The sequence below is a fragment of the Chroicocephalus ridibundus genome, unplaced genomic scaffold (genome assembly GCF_963924245.1).
Source record: "Chroicocephalus ridibundus unplaced genomic scaffold, bChrRid1.1 SCAFFOLD_26, whole genome shotgun sequence".
Taxonomy (NCBI): Eukaryota; Metazoa; Chordata; class Aves; order Charadriiformes; family Laridae; genus Chroicocephalus; species Chroicocephalus ridibundus.
Genome location: NW_026961775.1, coordinates 1296243 through 1317745, shown reverse-complemented (window position 1 = coordinate 1317745; position 21503 = coordinate 1296243). Strand labels below are relative to the sequence as shown.

The 21503-nt window shown below is 42.6% G+C and overlaps 1 protein-coding gene across 1 annotated transcript; it reads right to left on the bottom strand.

Annotated features, from left to right (window-relative positions):
• LOC134509665 (E3 ubiquitin-protein ligase RBBP6-like) lies at positions 1-21503 on the bottom strand. The gene is given in 15 exon segments (XM_063322245.1): positions 1-956; positions 2084-2719; positions 4149-4185; positions 4188-4246; positions 4566-4931; positions 6445-6502; positions 6596-6674; positions 6755-6851; positions 7939-8276; positions 8720-8823; positions 9558-9712; positions 10606-10754; positions 16097-16163; positions 18712-18811; positions 21338-21503. Coding segments are annotated over 15 exon segments (2844 nt in total). The 3' UTR covers positions 1-523.

Sequence of the window (21503 nt, the reverse complement as noted above, 5' to 3'; positions counted from 1 at the left end):
TGAGGGCTGGCCTGAGCAGTAAAGACCGAAGCAAAGAAGGCTGACCTTTGCTAAAAGTCACTGACCTTTGCTAATGTTCAGCTATCTCTGGAAATCTCACATTGGACAGTTTACCGAAAAAGTTTTATTCTCATCAAAAAGTGACATAAGAGGGCTGTAATGTCTCCGCAAATCATTCCGCTGGTATTTTATAACTGATACCAGCTGCTTCTGCCAGGCAACTAAAAAAACCTTCAACTAGGAAAATTTTCACAGTACAGAAAACTCCACCTAAACTATTTAACGGTGGCTAAAAATAAGATGCCCCAGTAAACCTTTTGTGTTACATGGTCACAACTAACAACTCTGTACAAAATACTCACTCTTACAAAGCTCTGATGTAAAAATGAAATAATCAAGCAGCAAAATTGGAAGTGCAGCACAGGCTCTTTCCGTGTCATTATTTGCAATGCCCAAATTTGTTTACATTTTAGGAAAAATTAGTACAGATCCCTTGGGAATTCAGTCTTTTTTAAATTATCTGTCATTCTGTGTAGTGACGGATTTCACTTTTTGGTCCTCTTTCTTTCTCTTTGCTCTTCTTCATTGTTTTCTTCTTGTGCTTGTGTTTTTGCCTCTTTCCCAATTCCATGTTGTTTCCAATGTGTTTCTTGTGCTTCTTGTGCTGCTGCTTCTCTTTTTTCTTTTTCTTTTTCTTGCTGCCGTGACTCGCTGCTGAGCTGGCACTGCCCCTGTGCCTTCGAGTCCAACTCTCAGAAGGGCTTTGACCGCGGCTGTGGCTAACACGGGGACTGCTTAGACTGTGACTTCCCCTTGCTTCAGGCTTCAGCTTCATGACGTCTTCAGCTGGGGCTGGGATATCATTACTGTGCTCCTCCATTGCCTCAACGACGCCTCCTTTTGTATCTGGCTCTTCTTCGGTCTTTCTAACGGCACTTCCTCCCGTAGAACTACTGCTGAGAGGAAAATAGCGTACCTCAATAATGGCTGGGATACACGATCTTTTGTAACATTTTATAAAAGAGCTTTTCTTTCAATTCTCTGTCTGCAGCATTTCTTCAAAGGATGTTCAATTAGGGGAACAGGCAAGAGACAGAACGAGTCCACTAGCTAACATGAGGAGCAATCAATTAATTTAGTGTCTTCCTACTCCACATTTCATTAACAAAGACACAGGATTATCGGACTGGGGTCTGTCTGAGCTGCTAATTCCTTCACATCCCACTTCTACCAATGGTAGATGAATTAGATACACGTTCCCGTTTCAACGTGGAAGCAAGCAATTACGGAGAGGTACACACAACCCAAATTTTATCCTCAAGTCCCATGTTCTTCTTTAGAAAAAATTACGCTTTGGAAACTTTTTAGACTATCAAGACACTGTCTTAAGCCTACAGCGATGTCTTCAATGTTTTGAGTTTGCTTTGTTGTGCTTCTTTAGGTGCTGGACTGTAAGGAACAGCAGCCCCACACCAGATCACTTTCCTGTTTTTCACATGTCGCACAATGGAATATAGAAGACTCATCTCCAAGGTAAGAGCCGAAGGAGTCGGCACTGAGCTGGAAGCAGTGCAGCTGTGTCGCCGTGGCACTGTGCTCAAAGCTAAAATCAGTGCAGTGTATTGGCAACCAAGCTGCTATTTCTGCAAGGATCGATTTCATGTCACACTGACAAAGGCAGATCATTACAGCACCCTGCAATTGTTAATGTCAAAGTATTGCACGGTATAGACGTGTCTGTTATCCTTGCCTTTAGCAGTCAGCTGGATGGGAAGGAAGACATGGGGAGGACTCCTCAGAGTCACCATGTAATGAATAAGAAGAGGGGGAAAAAGTCCCAGAGGAAGGGTCAAACACGTCAGCAATGAATTAACCTCATGAGCTTTCTGCGCAGTACAGACTGTTTGTTTTCTTTAACAAAATTTGATTCTGACCCAAGGACCGTTTAACAGGAAAAGTCACAGATCATTCACTCATGTAGCATGGATTTAGCTGTTCCTTTCATTAGTCACCACAAATAATTTGACATTTTTGGGGTGCGGGGAGGAGGAAAGAAAGAATAGGAAAAGAAATGATGAGGTACCTGGTGTAGTTTACAAGAGCTGAACTACATCCATCAGCTGCTGTTACTTTTCTTCTCACTTCTCCCTTTGCTTTCTTTTGTTTAACTTTGCTGCTGCTCGGCTCAGGTTTCTCAGCAGGTTCTTTCGCAGGTGGCACATTTTCTCCACTCACCATCATTTTGCCAGTTTCTTGGTTAAGTTCAATCTTTTTTGCAGGGTTGTTAAGAAAAGCAGATTTATCCCCTTCTGGAGGTCGCTCTCCTTTTTCACCATCAGGCTCAGTCTTCCCCTTCGGACATGTTTTCGATTCAGCAGTTTCTGGTTTAGAGGCCTTTATGTAGGTGGCTTCATGATCTTTATCAACCTTTTCATCTACTTTTCTTTTCCTTTTTTCAGGTTTTGCATCAGAATAGTATCTTGGGTATGGGGGTGACCTTGACTTTGAACAGTGATAACTACGGGACCTTGATCTAGAACGATAGTTAGGACTCTTCCCTTTGCCTCTTCTTGGACAGGGTGGCGATCGCGAGTCGGAACGAGAATGGGAACGTCTAAATGATCGAGAGTAGGAGCAGGAGTGGGAAAAACCCCATCTTGACTTGGAGTAGGTATGTGAACTTCTGGAGTAGGATGAAGCACCACAGGGAGACTTGGACCTTAAAACATAACACCAAAAAAAAAAAGTAGTTAATTCAAAACCGTCACTCTCCCCAGTTTTTTTCCTCCCAAATTTGATTTATTTTTTTTTCCCCCTCTCCATATGCTTACGGCAAAGCTTTTTTCAGCTGCTGACATAACGCTACTGTGAATTGAAGAACTTGATAACACGTAGAAGTTTCTGCTTACAAGACAGAACACCTGCTGCCTTGTTAGTGTAAAAACATACCGGAAGGGGAAGTCTATTTCCGCTCACTTCTACCACGTGAGCTACCGTAGCTATTGACTGACGTAAGGCGATGTATACTGGCCTATACTGGTAGGTGAGCACACACACTTTTCACTACCCAGCGACCACGTGCAGCGCAAATCACTTCTGTTGCAGCAAGATGCAAAAAGTGCAAGTCTTTATGGCTACAGTGCAGCATCAAACATCAAGAAAACATGATTTAGCCTGACGCCAGGAAAGCTTAATTTTAAAATGCCAGCTTAGTTGATTTAACCTCACTGCTTATTTGGCAAGGATGCAAAATGCTCGTACTGCAATCTTACATACAGGACTATTCAATCAACACCTCGAGACGGACGTCCTGGCAAAATTTTGCACACGCCTCTAGCTCTGACCAAGGGTAGCGACCACATTTCAAGAAAAATCATACCTAAAAGCTTCTAAACTCAGCCTCTAGTAGTACGACTCAATGCCATTCCTCCAGGAAAGATACTGACCGCATTGAGACTAAAGAGCTATTCAGACACCTGCCCGAGTCATCTTTTGGGACAGAAAACATCAGCTACCCTGAGGCTTTTCTTCACAAGCTTTTCTTTTCTTATTTTTTAAAGAAGTGTTTCACGTTATCCCACATATGTTCATCAGCATCATTCCTCCTCTCAAAGTCCCTCACAAATTTTAGCTTTCCTTACGAACAAGCCTGATCTTTTAATTCCTAAGGAAAATTTAACAGTGTCAACAAAATACTAGCGAAAGCCACCAGTTTGCAATCCAGGTTAAAAACTCTCCGTGTATCCACATGAGACAGACAAAAGCGGAAACAAAGACAATTTCCCTCATGTATCTCCTCCAAAGTGCTTTGAGGTAATGGTTGCAATCAGACCAGGGAGACGCAGAAAATCCAGCAACTGCTCCTATTCGGTCTCGAGCCCTCTCAGGTTGTCAGGAGGTGAGGGACGTCACTGCAGCTAAACTTTACTAAAAGAGACCCTTGTTCCTGAACAACAACTGCCAAATTATAACTGTCAGCCAACTGCAGTCTCTGCCATGTATCTGAGCTAGTAAGCTACATATGAAACTCCTGTCACTGCTAACGCCTCGAACCATCCAGTCCATCGAATGACCGAGGGGTGGAGCGGAACTCCTCCTGATTCTTCTAGACAATCTGCTTCTCCATTATGGACATGTCGAGCACTTACCTGGAAAATGAACGCCTGCGCTCCTTTTGCACCTTTTGTATTCCATCAACTCCTTAGCAAAAGCATTCGTTTGACCTTTATTACAATTAGAGTTTGACCTTTAGGACAAAACGACACCAAGAAACAAACCGTGCCCAACATGAGAAAACGTATACTGCATGCAAGCACAAAAGGTGCATGTCCTATTTAAGCAAAACCAGTTTAGAATTCCTGTAAGTTGAAGGGACAGTTTTAGAATTACGTTTGTCTTCTTTTAGTTTTGCACATTTGCCATCTACAAGAAAAAAGCCTGTTGAAAAAAATACTATGTCATTTTTGCTTATGCCAGATGCACTTCAGTGTAACTGCAGTCCAGTACGCTCTCAAAATACAAAAATGAAAAAGAACAAACACAACTTCCTTGAGCCAAGTACTTACTCCTCTTCCAGTCGCTGGTGTTCTCTGTAAAACTCCTCCCTAGATAAGGGAGGAGCTTCTGTCACTGGGATGGGATCGGAATGCGCCGTTGGTACTGCTGTTGGGACCCAGGCTGATGACGTGTTTGCAGGAGCTGGGGGATATCCTGGAGGGGAGTCAGTGTAGCTGGCAGATGGCGGCTGACCAGGTGGAAACTGGGGAGGAAACTGTGGTCGTAGTGCCCCCGGTAGAAGAGGAAGTGCTTGGGGTGGTGGAGGGTACAAAGAAGGCGGGGGCGCTGGCACGAAGACTGCTGTTGATGCTGGTAGCGTTGGGGCTTGGGTCCTCTGGGTACGTTCACCACGCAGGCGTCCTCGACTGGAACTTCTAAAGAAACCCAAATACATGTGTCACCGTTTGTTACACTCTGCTCTGATTTCAGAGAGGAAAGCGAACGAAGCCGGAGTGTGGTGGCGAGCACTGTGTGTTCTCAGCCTAAGCATTTTTCTCCCTGCTTCCATTTGAGACTACGCTCATTTCTTGATCCTCACACTTGCCTCCCACATCCTCACCCCCAGCAGTTCCCTCAGTCTTCTCTCCCTATACGCAGCTTTACGACTGTGGATGGAGGCTGCCCGTGCTTAGGAGAGACTCCCACATGCCAAGTGCCCACCGCTCCTCCACCAATCCTTGATACACCTCATACTTCACACTTCTGACCTTCAAAGTACTGCACAAATAATAACTAATCTCTCAAACGTCTTTGGACTTCTTCCACGTATGCTTCCTATGTTGCGGACTCATGATGATGTATTTGGCCTGTTCTCACCCCCAAATTGTTATTTTCTTGCTTAGTGAATTTGAGATTTTTAGATAATCTGTGGCATGGACCCTGGCTTTTGTTTTAATTTTTCTTCAAGATTTTACAAACACAATGCACCCTTACAATCTGTCTAGAACAAATATATACCAAAAGGGAGGACTCACTTGACGCGGCAGTAATAGATCAAACAGACTCTTCTCTCTCTCTCCAACTGAGAGAAAGCAGCTTGGCTATTTGAGATGACTAAATGGAAGGAATTCAAAATTGTCATCATATAAGAACGTTGACTTTTCCAATAATTTGCTCAATCAGTATCAACTAGGTTGTTAAAAAAATAATGCTGGAGGCCAAATTCTATGGGGAAATCAATTTCTTCAGCCCGATTCAGCCAGTAATCAAGAGGGCATCTTTCCACCTGATTCTTTAATTGTATTTCATTTGTAGATGTACTTACGGTTTCCTCAAAAAGTGTTAATTTTTCAGAGTCCTCTTTTCAATCGTGTACTGGAGTTTTACTTTACATCATCTTAGTGCCATCACATATGCCCTTTGTCAAACACAATTAAAATCAAACCATTTCAAAACTAATTGGAATCACAGAATCATAGAATGTGTTGGGTCAGAAGGGACCTCTAAAGGCCATCTAGTGCAACCCCCCTGCAGTCAGCAGGGACATCTTCAACTAGATCAGGTTGCTCAGAGCCTCATCCAGCCTGGCCTTGAATGTGTCCAGGGATGGGGCCTCCACCACCTCTCTGGGCAACCTGGGCCAGTGTCTCACCACCCTCACTGTAAAGAACTTCTTCCTCATGTCTAATCTAAACCCGCTCTGCTCTAGTTTAAACCATTGCCCCTCATCGCTACATGCCCTTGCAAACAGCCCCTCCCCAGCTTCCCTGTAGGCCCCCTGCAGGTACTGGAAGGCCACAATAAGGTCTCCCGATTACCACTTGTATTCTCCACACCTATCTGGGCACACTTACCTCATTATAAATCAGCTGTTATCTAAGTTACGTGCTACGGCCTCATTTAACAGGTTACGAGCAGTAATATACTGAATTTCTGCAGAACACTTACAGGTCCCAGCCTGGTCTGCCACCCGCCGAGCGAGGTGTACTGGCTCTCGTTGGATGACCTTTCAGAGTGGGGAGAGGAAACAGAAAAAAATCCCGTTCAGTTTATCTGATGATAATTTCTGAAAAGAAATTCTAAAGTTTTAGTTACTTACCAGTCGTGGGCATTGATTGCCCTTGGGGGCCCAGAAGACTTGGTAATGCTGGTTGTCTTAGTACAGGAATCTGACAGCCCTTGTGAATAAACGCAAACAGTTGGAAAATGAGCTCTACTAAAATACAGGACTCACTGCATATGTTGAAATAAAATTTACCTTCTCTTCCAACAAACTGCTGACTGACAGAGAGGAAGATCTAGAAAGCTCAGCAGCAGTCACCAGAGCACCAGGAGGTATAACAGTATCAGCATCGCTACAAAACACATGAATTTTTGTTATTCAAACAGTGTTTTGATGTGCTACTGGAAGTATAAAGTCCAAGGTGAGAAAAGGCTGACTACTGTAAATGGAAACAAATAAAGAAAAAGTAATCTTCACCAGATCTACCAACTGGAAGTTGGGCGATTCCACATGAAGCCCTGAAGAGAAGTCTACGTGGAATACCGGCATTCAAAGAGACAGCTCACTGGAAACAGAATTTGTTAAGCTGGCTGCACACGGGAGGATTACAGTATGTATAACCCACATGCTGAACCTCAGTTTTGGATGATGCAAGAATGGAAATTCTATTAGGAATCGGCTGTGTTCTAGTTCGGAGGCTGCCTGAGAGGTTCTTTTGAATTGTGAGCCCCTGTATTCAACGGTACGGCGGAGCCTGACAGCCTTCTGGACAGAGTGGCTGTTTGCATTCAAGGCATCGAGCTGAAAGAAGATAAACCCTAAACTAGAGTTCAGATTTTTCACGTGTTTTCATATTAATTCACTGGGTTGCAAAGTTAGACTGTCATGTTTGTAAATACTTCAAATGTAGTGTTTCAATGTTTGTTATCCAATCTGCATGCATCACTGACTACCCTGTGACTACTGAGGATGGCTCTGACTTATCGTACCATTGATGGCAGAAATACTGTAGGAAAAAGTAACATGAAAACACCTGATCAATGTTACCTCCAGCTGGTTTTACACTTTTCATGAGAACATGAGATCCTCAGTACTACACAGAAATGAATGCACTCAAGAAGGTCTGGCATAACCGAATGGTTACTTTAGGAATTCCTAGCCACTTCAAATCAGAGGGCTCCTGGGGAAGAAAGGTTCCTCTCTCGGGGTAAAGCTGGACTGAACGACTGACAGGGGAACCAAACAACAAATACTTCTGAGAAGCTTCTTGCATGAGGTGTACTTCCAACTTATCAAAGTGTCCTCACTCAAAGGAAAATAAAATAGCTGGAACTGTCACTGATGTCACTAATGAATGTCACTAAACGTCACTCGCTAGCAGAGGAGCGCAAGAAGAAGAATCTAACTTCAGCGTTTCATATTCATGTTGCTCTACTTACCAAGAAGGTCTATCTGGCTTTTCAGCACGGAGAGGTAGGGGCACTGCTGGAGGGAGATCAGGGACAATGACAGAAGAGGGACTTACTGGCAGCCAGGCTGCCACAGGTGACAGACCAGGGGCCAACGATGCCAAAGCAGAAGGAGAAGCCAGAGAAGCTAACGAAATCATTAGTGGCGCCTGCTGTCTGGACATTTTTGGCCGGAGCAGAGGCTGCAGGTTGCGGGTTATTGCTTGTCTCACGAGTGGTGGTGAAGGTGGTGGCGGTGGCGGCTGCCACTGCTGTTGCTGCTGAATCCGCTTTCTGTAGCCAGTTCCACTTTTGAAGTTGTTCACAGCCTAGAGGCAGAAAAACATTTACAAAAACGTACTACGAAACGTCAGTAGATAGGCGAACAAAAACCTCCACAGAGTAAAATTACTGGTGTATTCCTGGAAATGCCACCAACCCTGAAATAAATCAACGTGCGGATACACAACACGGGACGTTAAACAGTGTCAGTAACGATTGGCACCTCAGAGTATCTGCACTTAAAGTAATTCTGTGTTAACATCGAATTGGAAAGGGAGGCAATCACGTTAAACAAAGTGTGACCCGAATTTGCCAGACTGTCTCTAAAGGTGTAAGCTTCTGTAATAACAGATGAAGCATTTGAAAAGTAAATTTAGCCTCATTCAATTTAGCCTTTCTTAAGGAGACGTAAATTATTCTTTTCTTCCCTTTCAGCTTTTTACAAATAGACTTTTCATGCAAACAGTTTACATCAAAGTCATCACGTTACCTGGCGTAGGCACTTGTTGGCAACTAAAGCATCAGGAGAAACATCTGCCTGATGACATGCTGGGCACGTATGTTCCTCCGATTGCAGTAATGCTGTTCTAATACCTGCGAATCATTAGAATCATCAAAATAGTTTTTAGCCAAATGAAGGAAATGTTGAGGGTTCTAATCATTCATAAAAAGACGTATATGCTTAATGGGTGAATCTGCTCTTGCCCTGAGAGCATCAAGCTATAAACGTTCCAGAGTGCAAAAAATTCCTAGTATGCAGTAAATAGCTACGTAGTTTTGGTACTTCACTATTGAACATTTGAAGATGTAGGGCAGGCTGCGTCTTGATGGTTCAACTCCTCTTTTTTTCCAGGCTCTACGGTGACAAGTCACCAACCTCAAGGTTCTTGAAAAAAACTCATCTCCAAAAAACGATAGTAGGGTTGAGTTCTGCCGGCTTTAACCAACTCTCCTGTGGAGAAGAATGTGGATTAAATGCCTAACTATCCGCTTGTTGCAGACCACAGCAAGTCACCAGAGTTGGCCACATAATTTTGTGTGAGAGAAAGACACTAAATGCATTCCCTATCTAATCCTGTAATCACCTGCACAATTACGCACTCTTCTCATAATCATCCCTCCGCGTGTAAAGAGGATTTAACTACATGCATAAAAAGCAAAAAAAGCTTTCTGCCTTATTTTTCTTTCCTTTATGTGAGAAAATTCTTTTCCTACTCAGGGGATACTTAAGTAGTAAATAGAAGTGGTAACACAATCATTCAGTTCTCTCCTATTTCTGCTTTCAGAAGATCAGGTTTTCAATCAACAATCAGGGGAGTAACACTTACATTCGCCACAAAAACTGTTTCTGCAGCAGGCAATAACAACTGCATCGGTCATCGTATCTCTACAAATGGGACACAGCAACTCATCCGGAATCGGATCATCAGAGGATGAGGGTAAAAAGGGCGGCTTTTCCTTCTTTCCTCTAGCAGAAGCTTCCCTGGAGGGTGGGGTGGGGAAGGAAAAAGAAAAAAGTTAAAGATGTGGATATGAAAACTGTTCCAAGCTTTTAATTTTATCAAAGGAAGATAACGGATGGAATTATTCTCACTCCGCATTAGCCTTCTAAAACACAGGCATTTAGTTTCAACTGCCAGAGAAGGGAGGGGGGAACAATTTTCCTTCTGCAGAACTCTACCATTCATTGGATCAACTAAGAAATTAGCTCAGACTAGGAAAATCATTTTTTGACGGCTAGAAATCAGGGGAAATGAATCCCAGCCCTCCGTTGCCAGAGGGTAAATATAAATTGCAGGCTCAGGATAGAGTTGGCCTTCGAGTAATTGCATTTTATAAGTGAACGAAGTCTATGTTACAGCTCCTACCAAAGGAGATCCGTGACAGAAAAACAGAAGTGCTACCGATTCCTTTTTAAGAGAACCACTCTTGTCAGCACACAGTAGCATTTTTAGTTTGGAGCAACAGGAAAACTTCAGTCTGTTTCACACATGAGGTTTGATAAAAGGCAGAGGGGAAGGAAATCTCAGCCCAATAGTCCAATTTGATAAATTTTGCAAGAAGCCTTTGAAACATAAACCAGATGCAAAACGAGCTTTCTGAGAGAACGACTCCAAGTGTAAACACTACGGAAATGTTTTGCAGAAATAGATTCTCAGCCTACCACACGTTTAACCAACTTCCAGGGGCACGAACAGTAGGACCACCCTGTTTTCATATTAGAAAGTATGGCAGATTTTAAGGTTAAGATACGGTGACATTGCTTCCTCCCCTGCAATTACGGATGCCGGCCAACTCGGCTGCATTGCCACTCAGACATTCACTCGTGGTTTTTCTCCTTCAGTTTTTGGTCAGTCCAATTAATTCCATACTTACGCATTAATAGTTGGTATGGCGTATTTTCCAGTGTTTGTCAGCATAGCACCCTTTGTTTTGGGATCTTTCACCTCCATCCTTGGTGTGGAACTCCTTGGAATTCCTGTGCTCTTTTTAATTCTGGGAACAGACTCCAAACTTTTGTCCTGCTAAGAAAAGAAATGCAGACACGTCTCATCTCAAGACCCACACTTAAAGTGATCTGTCAGTGATTCTGTTAAGTGGCAAAAGCCTTTCATCCTCTCCTTTTACCCAGCAGAAGGGTTGCTTGACTCAAATACTTATGTTCCTAAATGAAGATAGCCAGGATGTTCCAAAGGCTTGAGCAGTGGTTTGAACTCATCTGACACCCTTTGCCTTAACTTCAGGTTCCTTACGGGTGAAATATCCCTTAGCTCACCATCCACTCCGAGAAGAGACACAAATCCGCTCCTCCTCCAAAGCACAGTTCAGAGGGAGATCTCAATTCAGGGCTCTGAGCCAGTCACTGGGGAAACTTAGATTCACCATCTCTGTAGGAAGGCCGAGTTCATGCCTCACGCACATACGTTCATTGACTAACGTTAAATGGCATGAATACGCAACCAGAGGCTCGTGTAATTAAAACATGCAAATATTCAACACATGGCATCAGGGAATTATTTGACAGGCACATTAGAAACACAGTTAAGCTCACACAGATTGTCATATCGACCTTATGCAGAATCAGATTTTCAAATTATTGAAGCCGTCTGATTAGTAGAGACGTATTAGTTCAAATGTTCAAATTACACGCCAGTCCAGATACGAGCAGGGTCTAAGGGAGTGACTCTCAGTGATCTGGACCTTCAAGCACCTATCGTTCAGATCAGGCACTCGTGGTTTTGGTTTTAATGGCAGTCATGCACAAAAGCAGCCAACTAGTTTCAACATTTTCTTAAATGCTTGTTTCACATACACAGCTTTTGCTCAACAGTAACATAATCCAGATCGACATCTATGAAATCACTGCCATTTACATTTCCAGAAAACTTTAGAGATCATTGACTAATTTGTTTGAACCCAAACGGTTTACAAAACACGTCCAAAACCCACAAAACATTACTGGCAATACACCAACATTCAATTATGGCGTTTAATGCACAGTAATAAAAAAACAGAGAACTCTGAACACCTTGCCTCCATGCTAAGCCAGCCTGCACCGAAGAGGTTAGAGTAAGTAACAGCTTTGACCTGCTTTATGGTATGTTCCTGCATTTTTCTGAAATAGGTAAATTCTCTCAAAAGCTTAAATATGTACACCGCTTGGACGGTTTTTCACTTTTTTGAGCAAAACTTCACAGGAGTTTACAGAACCAAGGACACATTTAAGGACAGCACTAACAGAGACCAATTTCTTTTGTTGGCTGCTTTCCAAACTATTTTTTTTTCTCCATTGTACACAATTTAATTTCTGCAGTGAGAGAGGGAAGACGTTACCAGCAGGAAGAGATCTCTCCTTCTTGGAAATGAATTCCGGCCTTTACTTTCAAGACGAGTAATTGCATTGCACAGCACTACGTCTGTGCACCAAGGGCCATCACTAGTGCTCTCCCGGCGAAAGTCACACGTTATTGAGCCAAAAATGCAAGCGATTCCATAGCCAAACATGGCATTACAACAGTTTCAGAGGGCCACATCTGCTATTATGCCACACAGACACATTGGTATAATCTTAGAAACAACTGGGCACATTTTCACAATTCACAGTTTGTGTTCAACCAAATTAGATTGCGCTCTCCACTGTACATATACTACAATTTATGAAATTGTGCAGCATTCAAAGAAGACAGTCACAGAACACAAAGGTTCTGTGACTACCATCACTAGAAATTCAAAAATAGGGATGCAATTGTCCACGTTACAGAAACGCTTCTATTTTGGCTGTTCAAAACCCCCCTTAAATGTCCACAGCTTACAGACAAATCAAGTCTTCCATAAAAATTGTGTTTGTTTCCAACGCAAAATTAACAAAACTTATCAAAAATGGTAGACAGCTAAAGTGCTGCTCCTCTGGGTCCTGAAGAAGACCAATACTACAACATCACCTTGAGGCTGATAAGGTACTCTGCTTTTATCTTCCAAAATGGGAACTACTCTTTACAGGATGGTATCAAAATATACACACATTTTAAAGTTAAAGTAAATACTTTAAATTAGTAGAAATTTTATTAAAGTCTTGTTCAAATTACAAGTGCTAGCCAGATACAGATGACAGTATAAGATTTAAAAGTACAAAGAAAATGCTTTTTTATTTTTTAAGTATTTGACGAGAATATTCATATACCTTAGTAAGCTGGGCCACAGAAATAGATGCAGGAGAGTCACCAATCTGTTCACGAGAAAAGAAACACACAGTCGAGTTCTACAATCCAAACACGGCAATAGCTAATCTCTACTGTAGTCCCAAAGCCTGCACTATAACCTCTGACTGTCACTGAAAGCGGCATTTCCAACCCACTGGAACTTGTATTTGTTCCAAGCAAAGCCCAGACCTACGACAGCTTAAGAGTGTGGTTAATGAGGTTAATGAGAAGAAACTACAATTACCAAACCCGTTTGAGATCAGCTTACTGCTCCAGAATATCTCAGAGAGGGACCCTTCTCAAATGCTCACGACTGCTTAAAAGTCAAAGGGGTAAGGAAGCTGTCAATTTCCAGCTAAAGAGCATTTAGAAAATAAATTCAAGTTTACTCAAGAAGGAAGCAGCACTACAGGAAACTTATCTTCGGTGTAGTTTGAAAATTAATCGGTTCATGTCTCATCATTTATAAATGCACACGGTTACACTTGGATGAAGACAGCAGGTGCTTGTCAAAATAAAGCACCGGCATATCAGCCCCGAAACGTGAACTCTGCCTCTCCTGTCACTACGTTTAAAAATGCCAAACTCACCATACCCCACGAAACCCAAATAAAAACACCAGTCCAAAACATCAGCCATAAAAGTAACACACCACCTAGTCTAGAAAAAAATTTACTGCTCCAATTATTGAAATAAAGGTGTTTACCAGGACAGAGCAGACACTGAGAAAACTGATTTCTTGTATTTTATTAGACCACAAGCCATACTACCCAAATCAGTTTGGGAAGTGTGAGAAATTAGTCTAGTCTGCCAATGAGTCGCTTTTTGTAAAATATGAAAGCTTACAACGTGTAAGCCAAGGTGTGCTAGCTTTGTGGAGCTCCCCCCAGCCCCCACCTCTGCGCAGACACGAAATAAACACCCGTCTCCACTCTGTGTGTGGCTCAGCTCTTCGCACACCCAGATTTGGGCCAACAGCTTCATGCTCCATCTGCCACTCTCTTTCCCATGCGCAAAACAGGCCTGTGCTCTCTCACGGCAGGCACAATCACCACCGTTTTGCAGTTTTTCAGAGAGTGGGAAGGTGCTCTGTTGGAGTCCCGCATTAAACAGTCCTGTACTGACCAGGAACTGAAACATAAACGTTCATAAACTATTAAGTAGTTCCGGTATTTTTTTAGGGAGCAGTTATTATATGGCCTGCAGGCAAGAGTCTGATTTCTTAAAGGTGGCGATAGCACTCCTTTCTACTAAACAGTTATCAAACGCAGGCGATAGATAATTCATGTACTAGTTAGTACATCTGCCCAACAGCCATCTTCCTCTTCCAATGATCCTACATCCTCGTGACTTTTTTTTCCCTCTAAATTTCTACTGAAGTATTTCCTGCCAGTCCCCCAAATCAATCAAGAAGAAACAACACCTCCGTGAAACTTGTACACAGCCCTAAGGTAATACTGCAGAAGAACTGGGGGGAAAAAATCCAAACCCAACCAGCCAACGCAACCCTCAAAAACCAAGAACCGACAGTGAATTTATTAACTCCCATTTCAAACACAAGACTAGACAGAAACTCACATGACGCATGTGGGAAAGGGCACCAAAAACAGGAGGAAAAGGCTAGTCGCACTGCTGGAACGTTACGTGTAAATTACAGCGGTTTCCTAAAATCCGATTGCTTGGCTGAACTAAACATTCAGCCAGGAAGGATCACGGTTGTGCCTGACGGTGCTAAAACAATGGGCCTGGCGCTGCGTTTCTACAGCCTTTAAGGACAAGCCCTAACTAGAAATCCTCGCAGTTACCGAAACAGGAATACTAAACCAAAACAGAGGCACTTTCTTGCTTTGGCTGTAGTAACAGTAGGACAGCAGCGCAAATTTGGACGTATAGAATGACAGCTGATATAAGAGCAAGACAAGGAAGAAATACTCAAAGTAAAACCTTTTGTGCATCCTGTTCAGAAAAATCATGACTAATTTTAATTTTGCTGCTTTACTGTTCAACAGTGATTGGCAAGCTTTTTGGTGATTTCTTCCTCCCACACTAAGATCCAGGTTCGTCTTTGAAATACATGCAGAAATACAGGTATTTAAAAACCCAAACCGAAACAAAAAGCCCACGCTTTGAACCAAGAGTGAGTTAGCTTTAAGAATAAAGTTAATTGTGTCTCCAACACCAGAAGCACCCGAGGCTGCAGTGCTTTTACAGGGAGAGAGAGAGAGAGGATTTGTAAAGAGTGATGCAAGGCTTCCACCCTCCCCACGGCTACCCACAACCCAAATCAGGTCCAGGCAGAGCAAACTAGAAGGGAACGTTTCTGCTTCGTCTTTCATTTACTTTAAGTAGTTCTAGCTAACGCTGAGGCTTCCCTCCCACTCCAGGATTTTTGCTTTGCTTGGAGACATCTGTGCTAGCGGGTGGCGAGATGCTACTCAGAAACGTGACACAGACACACCAGGGAAGACGCGAGGCGAAAAGAACGTTAACCTTCTTTTGGAACATGTGATTTGTGTTTATGCACATGCTAGTAAACAACAAGAAAAATAACCCTTTTCGAGAAATAAAAACTCGTCTGAATTAGATGAAATACTATAAACGTGGTTTACATAAATGCATAAAATTAACTACTTGGGTCACTGGGCCAGTAAACTAACTCGAACTCACAACACGAGGCATTCATGCATTCATGGCCAAAAAGGAATTCGAACCACTCGGTGACAGAATTACAGGTGTCAGATTAAGACGTAGTGGTTTTAGACCTGCATACAAGCTTACAATTTTAAGTTGATTGGATACTATTCCATGAGCATCAGAGGCTGCATTCTTCGCAGAACACAGAGCCAGAGTTCATCTCTTTCTAGATTTAGGTGATCCTAACAGCTTATCAAGGCATCAGATCCAGCGGTCCAGGGTTAGTGTAATGCCTCACACCACAGCAGTGAAGTACTTAAAATAAAGATGAAAAATGAAATCCACCAAATAGTGATTTTTATACTGTAGGGACTATTTTGAAATGTGTAGTTACGCATAGCATTCAACCCAAGTGGCAAATCAAGATCTAGACCATTACCAGTCAAGTATTTCCTTGTGTTACTTAATTCTATTTCAGCAGCCGAATGACAGTGTTCTCAAACCTGAAGAAAAATGCTGCGCCTTTTCCAAACGTAAAAAAGTGAGACTGTGATTTTACATACCGCTTTTGATGTTCCACTCACTGGCTCAGTTCGACTTCTAGAAGAAGAAAGAAAGGTGATCAGAATTTAAAATAAAGCACTTGTGCCCAGCATCAAGCAGCAAAACCAGATTATAAAAACGGATTGTCAAAACATTATGTTCTGATAGTCTACCGAATGTGGAAATTTATTCGTATACATAAACTGTTCTCTCTTGTACACTCAGTGCAAAGAAAAAAAAAACCCAAATCACATTTCACCTTTGTCACAAATTACTCCAAGACTTACAGATACAGAACACAACAGCACAAGAGGAAGTCCTCAGGTATTTTGTCTCTGCTACCTAAGAATCTAAACGATGATGTCTGTACTATATTTTGTGTTCTTAAATAATCAACCATCAAAACAGGAAGGTAACGTTAGCCAGTCTGTATATCCCTAGTATCACAAATAGGGCCATACACAGTACTTTAGTTTCTAAGCAAGAACGGTGATGGTCTAGACACTTCAAAGTGCACCTTTCCTTAAGCGAATCAGAAATCAGTCATCTGACAAAGACATAACAAAAATGTCAGCAGCAGAGTCTTTACAAGAGCGTTTCTTTGTGGAAGCCCAAGCACTGTGCTCAGACGGCTACCATATTTAGCCACTAAACGTGCTACATATGCTATGTTGATTCAAAATAGTAGTAGAAATGTCACCTGACAGCAGTTTCTAGAATTTTGTTCAATTGAGGAGTCCTGGGACAAAAGAAAATAGAGGCCTCGATTGCCAGAATTTGTTTTAAGATGATCTTGAAAATGCTACAATATTTTAGGAACCATTTATTACGTTTGAAAACTTGCTGAGATTCCACATACTCATTGATCCGTATCGCAGAGGCAATTCAAAGGCTGCTGTGGAATTCACATACAAAGAGAAAGGCTCGTGCTTCCTGCCACTGCTAGACCACCACCAGGCTCACAATCACAGCCACACAGCTCCCGAAGGGGAGCAAGTACAAGGAAACACTGTCAATGACCACCCAATGGTTTCTTCATTCACTTACCTCGAAGAACATACTACAAGGTGAGTAACACGTTTTTGGAGGCCTCTCCACCACTACAGCGTACGTTCATCATTCCCAAACTTTAGCCACTCTGCCAGTGGCTTCTACAATGTTTCCAGCTGGAGGAGCAGAAAGCTCATCTGCCTGGTGAATTGTCAATGCTAGAACAGCAGTGCCGTTCTTCCCTTATTCCCACGTAGAGGTATTTACCTGATCTTTGAAGCTAGCAGCATCTATCCTCTCATTGTGGGGCAGCATTACAATACCAGGAGAGGGTGCCGTCCAATCAGAAACGGAGGATGCACTGACAACGCAGCACTAAGCATACACGTTTTAATTAACCCCCAGTGTTTAGAAGCACAACTCTGTGGCCTCCAGAATTACTAGGGAGTACCTGAAAGCACTGCAACAACTACGGCAGTAACATGCCCAAAGCTGACATGCAGAGCCACGTAAATTCAGGGGGTTTGGCTTGCAGACACTCCATGAGTACCAGGATGCTGCTGTACTGTTGGTGCGAGACACGCTGTAACTCATCACTCTACTCTGTTGAGAACCAACACTAGAAAGACATGGCAAAACCACAATTTAATAACATCTTTTAATGGTGGGGGAGAGGCATATCTTTAAGAAGGCCGGAAAATATGACCATTCAAACAACGCTAATGTAGCTGACATAGAACGGGTCTGTATGAATGCAGAAATGACAGCAATAATCCTGTAGTCGGCAGTGCATTTGAGCATCTGTAATTTTAATCAATACACCCGATTCTCTGTCCTCCGTAAATCTTAGGAATACAGAATTAAAACCTGGAGCACAGACATCGGCTTAGGGTAAAAACAGACTTAGAAAGATAACCAGTAACATTTGGTAACCTGCTCAACTGCTTACTGACTTTCAAGTTTGGAAAGGATTAACTATTCCTTCATTGTACTCACACAAAAGGCTTTAGGACACTGTTCTTTTTCTCTGGCCTTAAACGGACATTGTCTTTAGGAAACTACTAGGAATCCTTTATGAATGAAACTTCTTGTTTGCATTGCTCGCCAGCTGGCAACCCTGGGTCTTTCCTCTATAGCTAGTATGCAAAAAACCCAGATTTGGGCCGTAAGAATACCCTCCAGCCCAAATGCAAGAAATAGTCAAACACTGAGACGCAGGCTCTTCTGAGATGGGAACAAATCCTAAGATGACACTACAATGTGTATCTGCCTGTACTATAAAAGCAATAAAAGCAAATACATACAATAAGTAATTTCTCCATCTGGAGATCCATGTAGAGACCATGGGTCTCAGAACAATCAGCCCCAAGAACAAACCCAGTAGAGACATCTGAAAAGTTACAATTGGTGGAGTGTGAACCCCATGTCCCAACAGCACTAAAAATGTCAGCCTGCTTTGGGGCAGACACATTAAAATCTAGCCCATGACAACAAATTTTAACAGCAGCTTTAACAAGAAAGATACAAGCTGAAAGCCCCTGTAAACTAATATAAATTTAAAAAGCTATCACACCAAAACCCCTTAGAAAGAATACAATGGTTTATGGATACTTACCTAACAGAGGTTTTGCTGGTAGCTTTAACTCCTCCAACAGGGATTCTTCTGACAATCACCGATGAGTTCTTAGGAATCAGGGCATTGTCATCTGTGTATTCTGAAAACAAGAGAAACACAGAAAAAACCCTAGTCCATTCATAAGGATTAAGGATTAAGGATTAAGGATTAATATGTAATTACACAGCACTTCAGAGAATCCCTTGACAGATAGAAAAGCAAACTTTTGTATGTCACATCGCGCTTTTATCGTCTCAACACACTAACAGTACATTGCAAGAAATCTTCAGGTTTGAGAACCAAACACATACAGCAAAATTTGTCTCCTTTTTTAAAAAGCAAAACGGTCTCAATGGTCACTAAAAGAGAGTCTGCTAATGCATGAGGTTCTGTCCTGATCTAACTCAAGTTGCTTTTACTTCTGTTAGGCTACAAAGCCAACAGATCTCTGGAGCAGAACAACCCACAGCAAAGTCTCACCTGCATAAACCAGAGTCTAAAGTCTGTCTAGCTTGCCCTGCAACAAAACAGGCACCGAGCTAAAGCATGAAAACGCCATTGCTTCCATAGCTGTTAACTCAAACGATTCACCTAATGCCACCAGTGCTCAAGACTGACGGAACGCAGAAGAGACCCTGCCATCTCTGTCTTGGAGCATCTTCCACCAACAACCACACTTCTCGGCCTCTCAGTGCTTTACATTTGAATGGAACCCAAACTGGCAGTGCTAGAATTTGCATCACAGAACTTTTGGCCTTTTTTGAGCTTGCTTTCACAAGTAGGGCAGAATTGGCTCAAACTAAAGTGGTATCTCCACTCTGAAGCTAATCATCTCCTTTGAATTAAACGTGAAGGGACGGGAACTCTTTCAATTCCCTTCTTGCAGAGCAGAGAGACTCAAACAAAACTACACACGAAGACAGCCTCTAAAAGCCTTTAGAAAACAGTGTGTGCCTGACGCTACCCATGCTTTGCCTTGGCTTACACCCTGTCAGTCTTTTGAAATGGAGGAAAGCCTTCTGACTTTTTACATACGACCCAAAAAAACCTGCCCTTACTACCTGAGACACTTGGACTGAGCAAGCTTAAAATGCAAAGCCCTTCCCATGAGAATGGTTCTCTATTGTACTTACACCAGCTGGATATGACTAACTGTTTTAAAGCACTACCAGCAGCCGTTCGCCGTCATCTGCCTACAGTTTCAAATGCTAAAAGCCCTTACCTTTGCAGAACGATGGCCTGAAAACCAGAGATACTGGATATGAAGCCAAGCTCTGTCAGGGAGATTTTGCTCAGGGATCAGACCCAAAATAGGAATAGTTCACAATTTATGCATCGTTTTTCATTATATTCTTCCTATGGTCATGACTTCCTTTGGAGTTAGCGGGAGTTTGTTTTGAAGACATCGCATCACAGCATTACTAAAACCGTCAAGTGCGTGCTGTAACACTGAACTCGAGCAAGTTCCGAGCTGCAGAGACAGTCTTAGAAGAGCACTCTTCTTCCTTAAAACTAATCACCCAAGAGCGTTCAGAGTCCCATTTTTGGTTTTATACTTTTTTGTCTTTTGCCTGATAAGCAGAATAGCACATTCTCCAAGGGGTTTGAGACAGAATGTTACAGGGCAGGAAAGAGTACTCACGAAACCTGAGTTCTGGAGTTTGCTGTTCTACCACGATATTGTGAGAACATCTATGATAAGAAATTCAGATCAAATTAAAAGGAGGCAAGTTTAAAAGCGCTATTCTTGAGTATGGGCTTTTTGAAGGGAATTCTGCCCTCACAGAACACGCCTCTAGAGTAAGCGTGGAAGAGGACATCCCCCCACCCCCTCTGTAAAATAGGTCCCAACGATCCCTTTGCCTTCCCGGCATCTCTAAAAGCATCATCTCATATTTTTCCACTGAGCTTTAAAATCCTGTTTACTTTTACCTCATACTAGCTTTGCTTCTATTACTAGATTTCCATTGTGAAAAGTAGCAGTTACTGAACTGTAAAAGCTTGGAGTACCCAGAAAAATCTGAACAAGGAGGCCATCTTCACTCAAGCTTCACTTTGTTCTTTCCAAGATCATTTCAACATTTTGTCAGGACTGCTGCACAGACAAAGGTATAAAATGCAATACTGTATGTCCGCATATAGGAATTCCAAACATCCCACTGAGGCAGAAAATCCCGGTCTGTTTTTTTTTCCCTTTTTTTCCTGAAGGTGACTTTAAGCATCTACATCTGACGAATAACAACTGGAAGTAACGGTTATGCATATCAACCAAAAAAGTTGGCATTCATACATATTACACCAAAACGTATTCTCTAGCTGTGCTCTGAAAACCACTGGGGTATTTTGGTGTTTTCGCATGGAAAACACCCTTACCTTCACTAAGTATCTGTGCCACCAGTGTACCAAGTTTAAAAGATTACACGCATTTTACAAAGGTCAAAGTGCAACACAACCTACCTAGAGGAGGATCATGTCACTGCCACACACGTTGATACTCTTTGAAGCAGGAAAGTTAGCCCCTTTTGGCCCTTTAGGCAAAGCCCCTTTCGGCAACCCCACGTTTAAGGGAACCTAGTGAAGCACATGCTTTTTCCTCACTGCCCTGAGGCCTCGCGCCCCCACGCACCTTCTTCGGTCTGGGCGTTGCTGATCTGCAGGTCACAGTTGGCCGCCTTCAGCTTCTCACAGCCCATGATCCGGCACTTGAGGTCGCGGAGGGAGATGTGGAGGCCGTCGAAGGTGACTATATCGTACTTCAGCTTGGAGAAGAACTTATAATGCACAGCAGACAT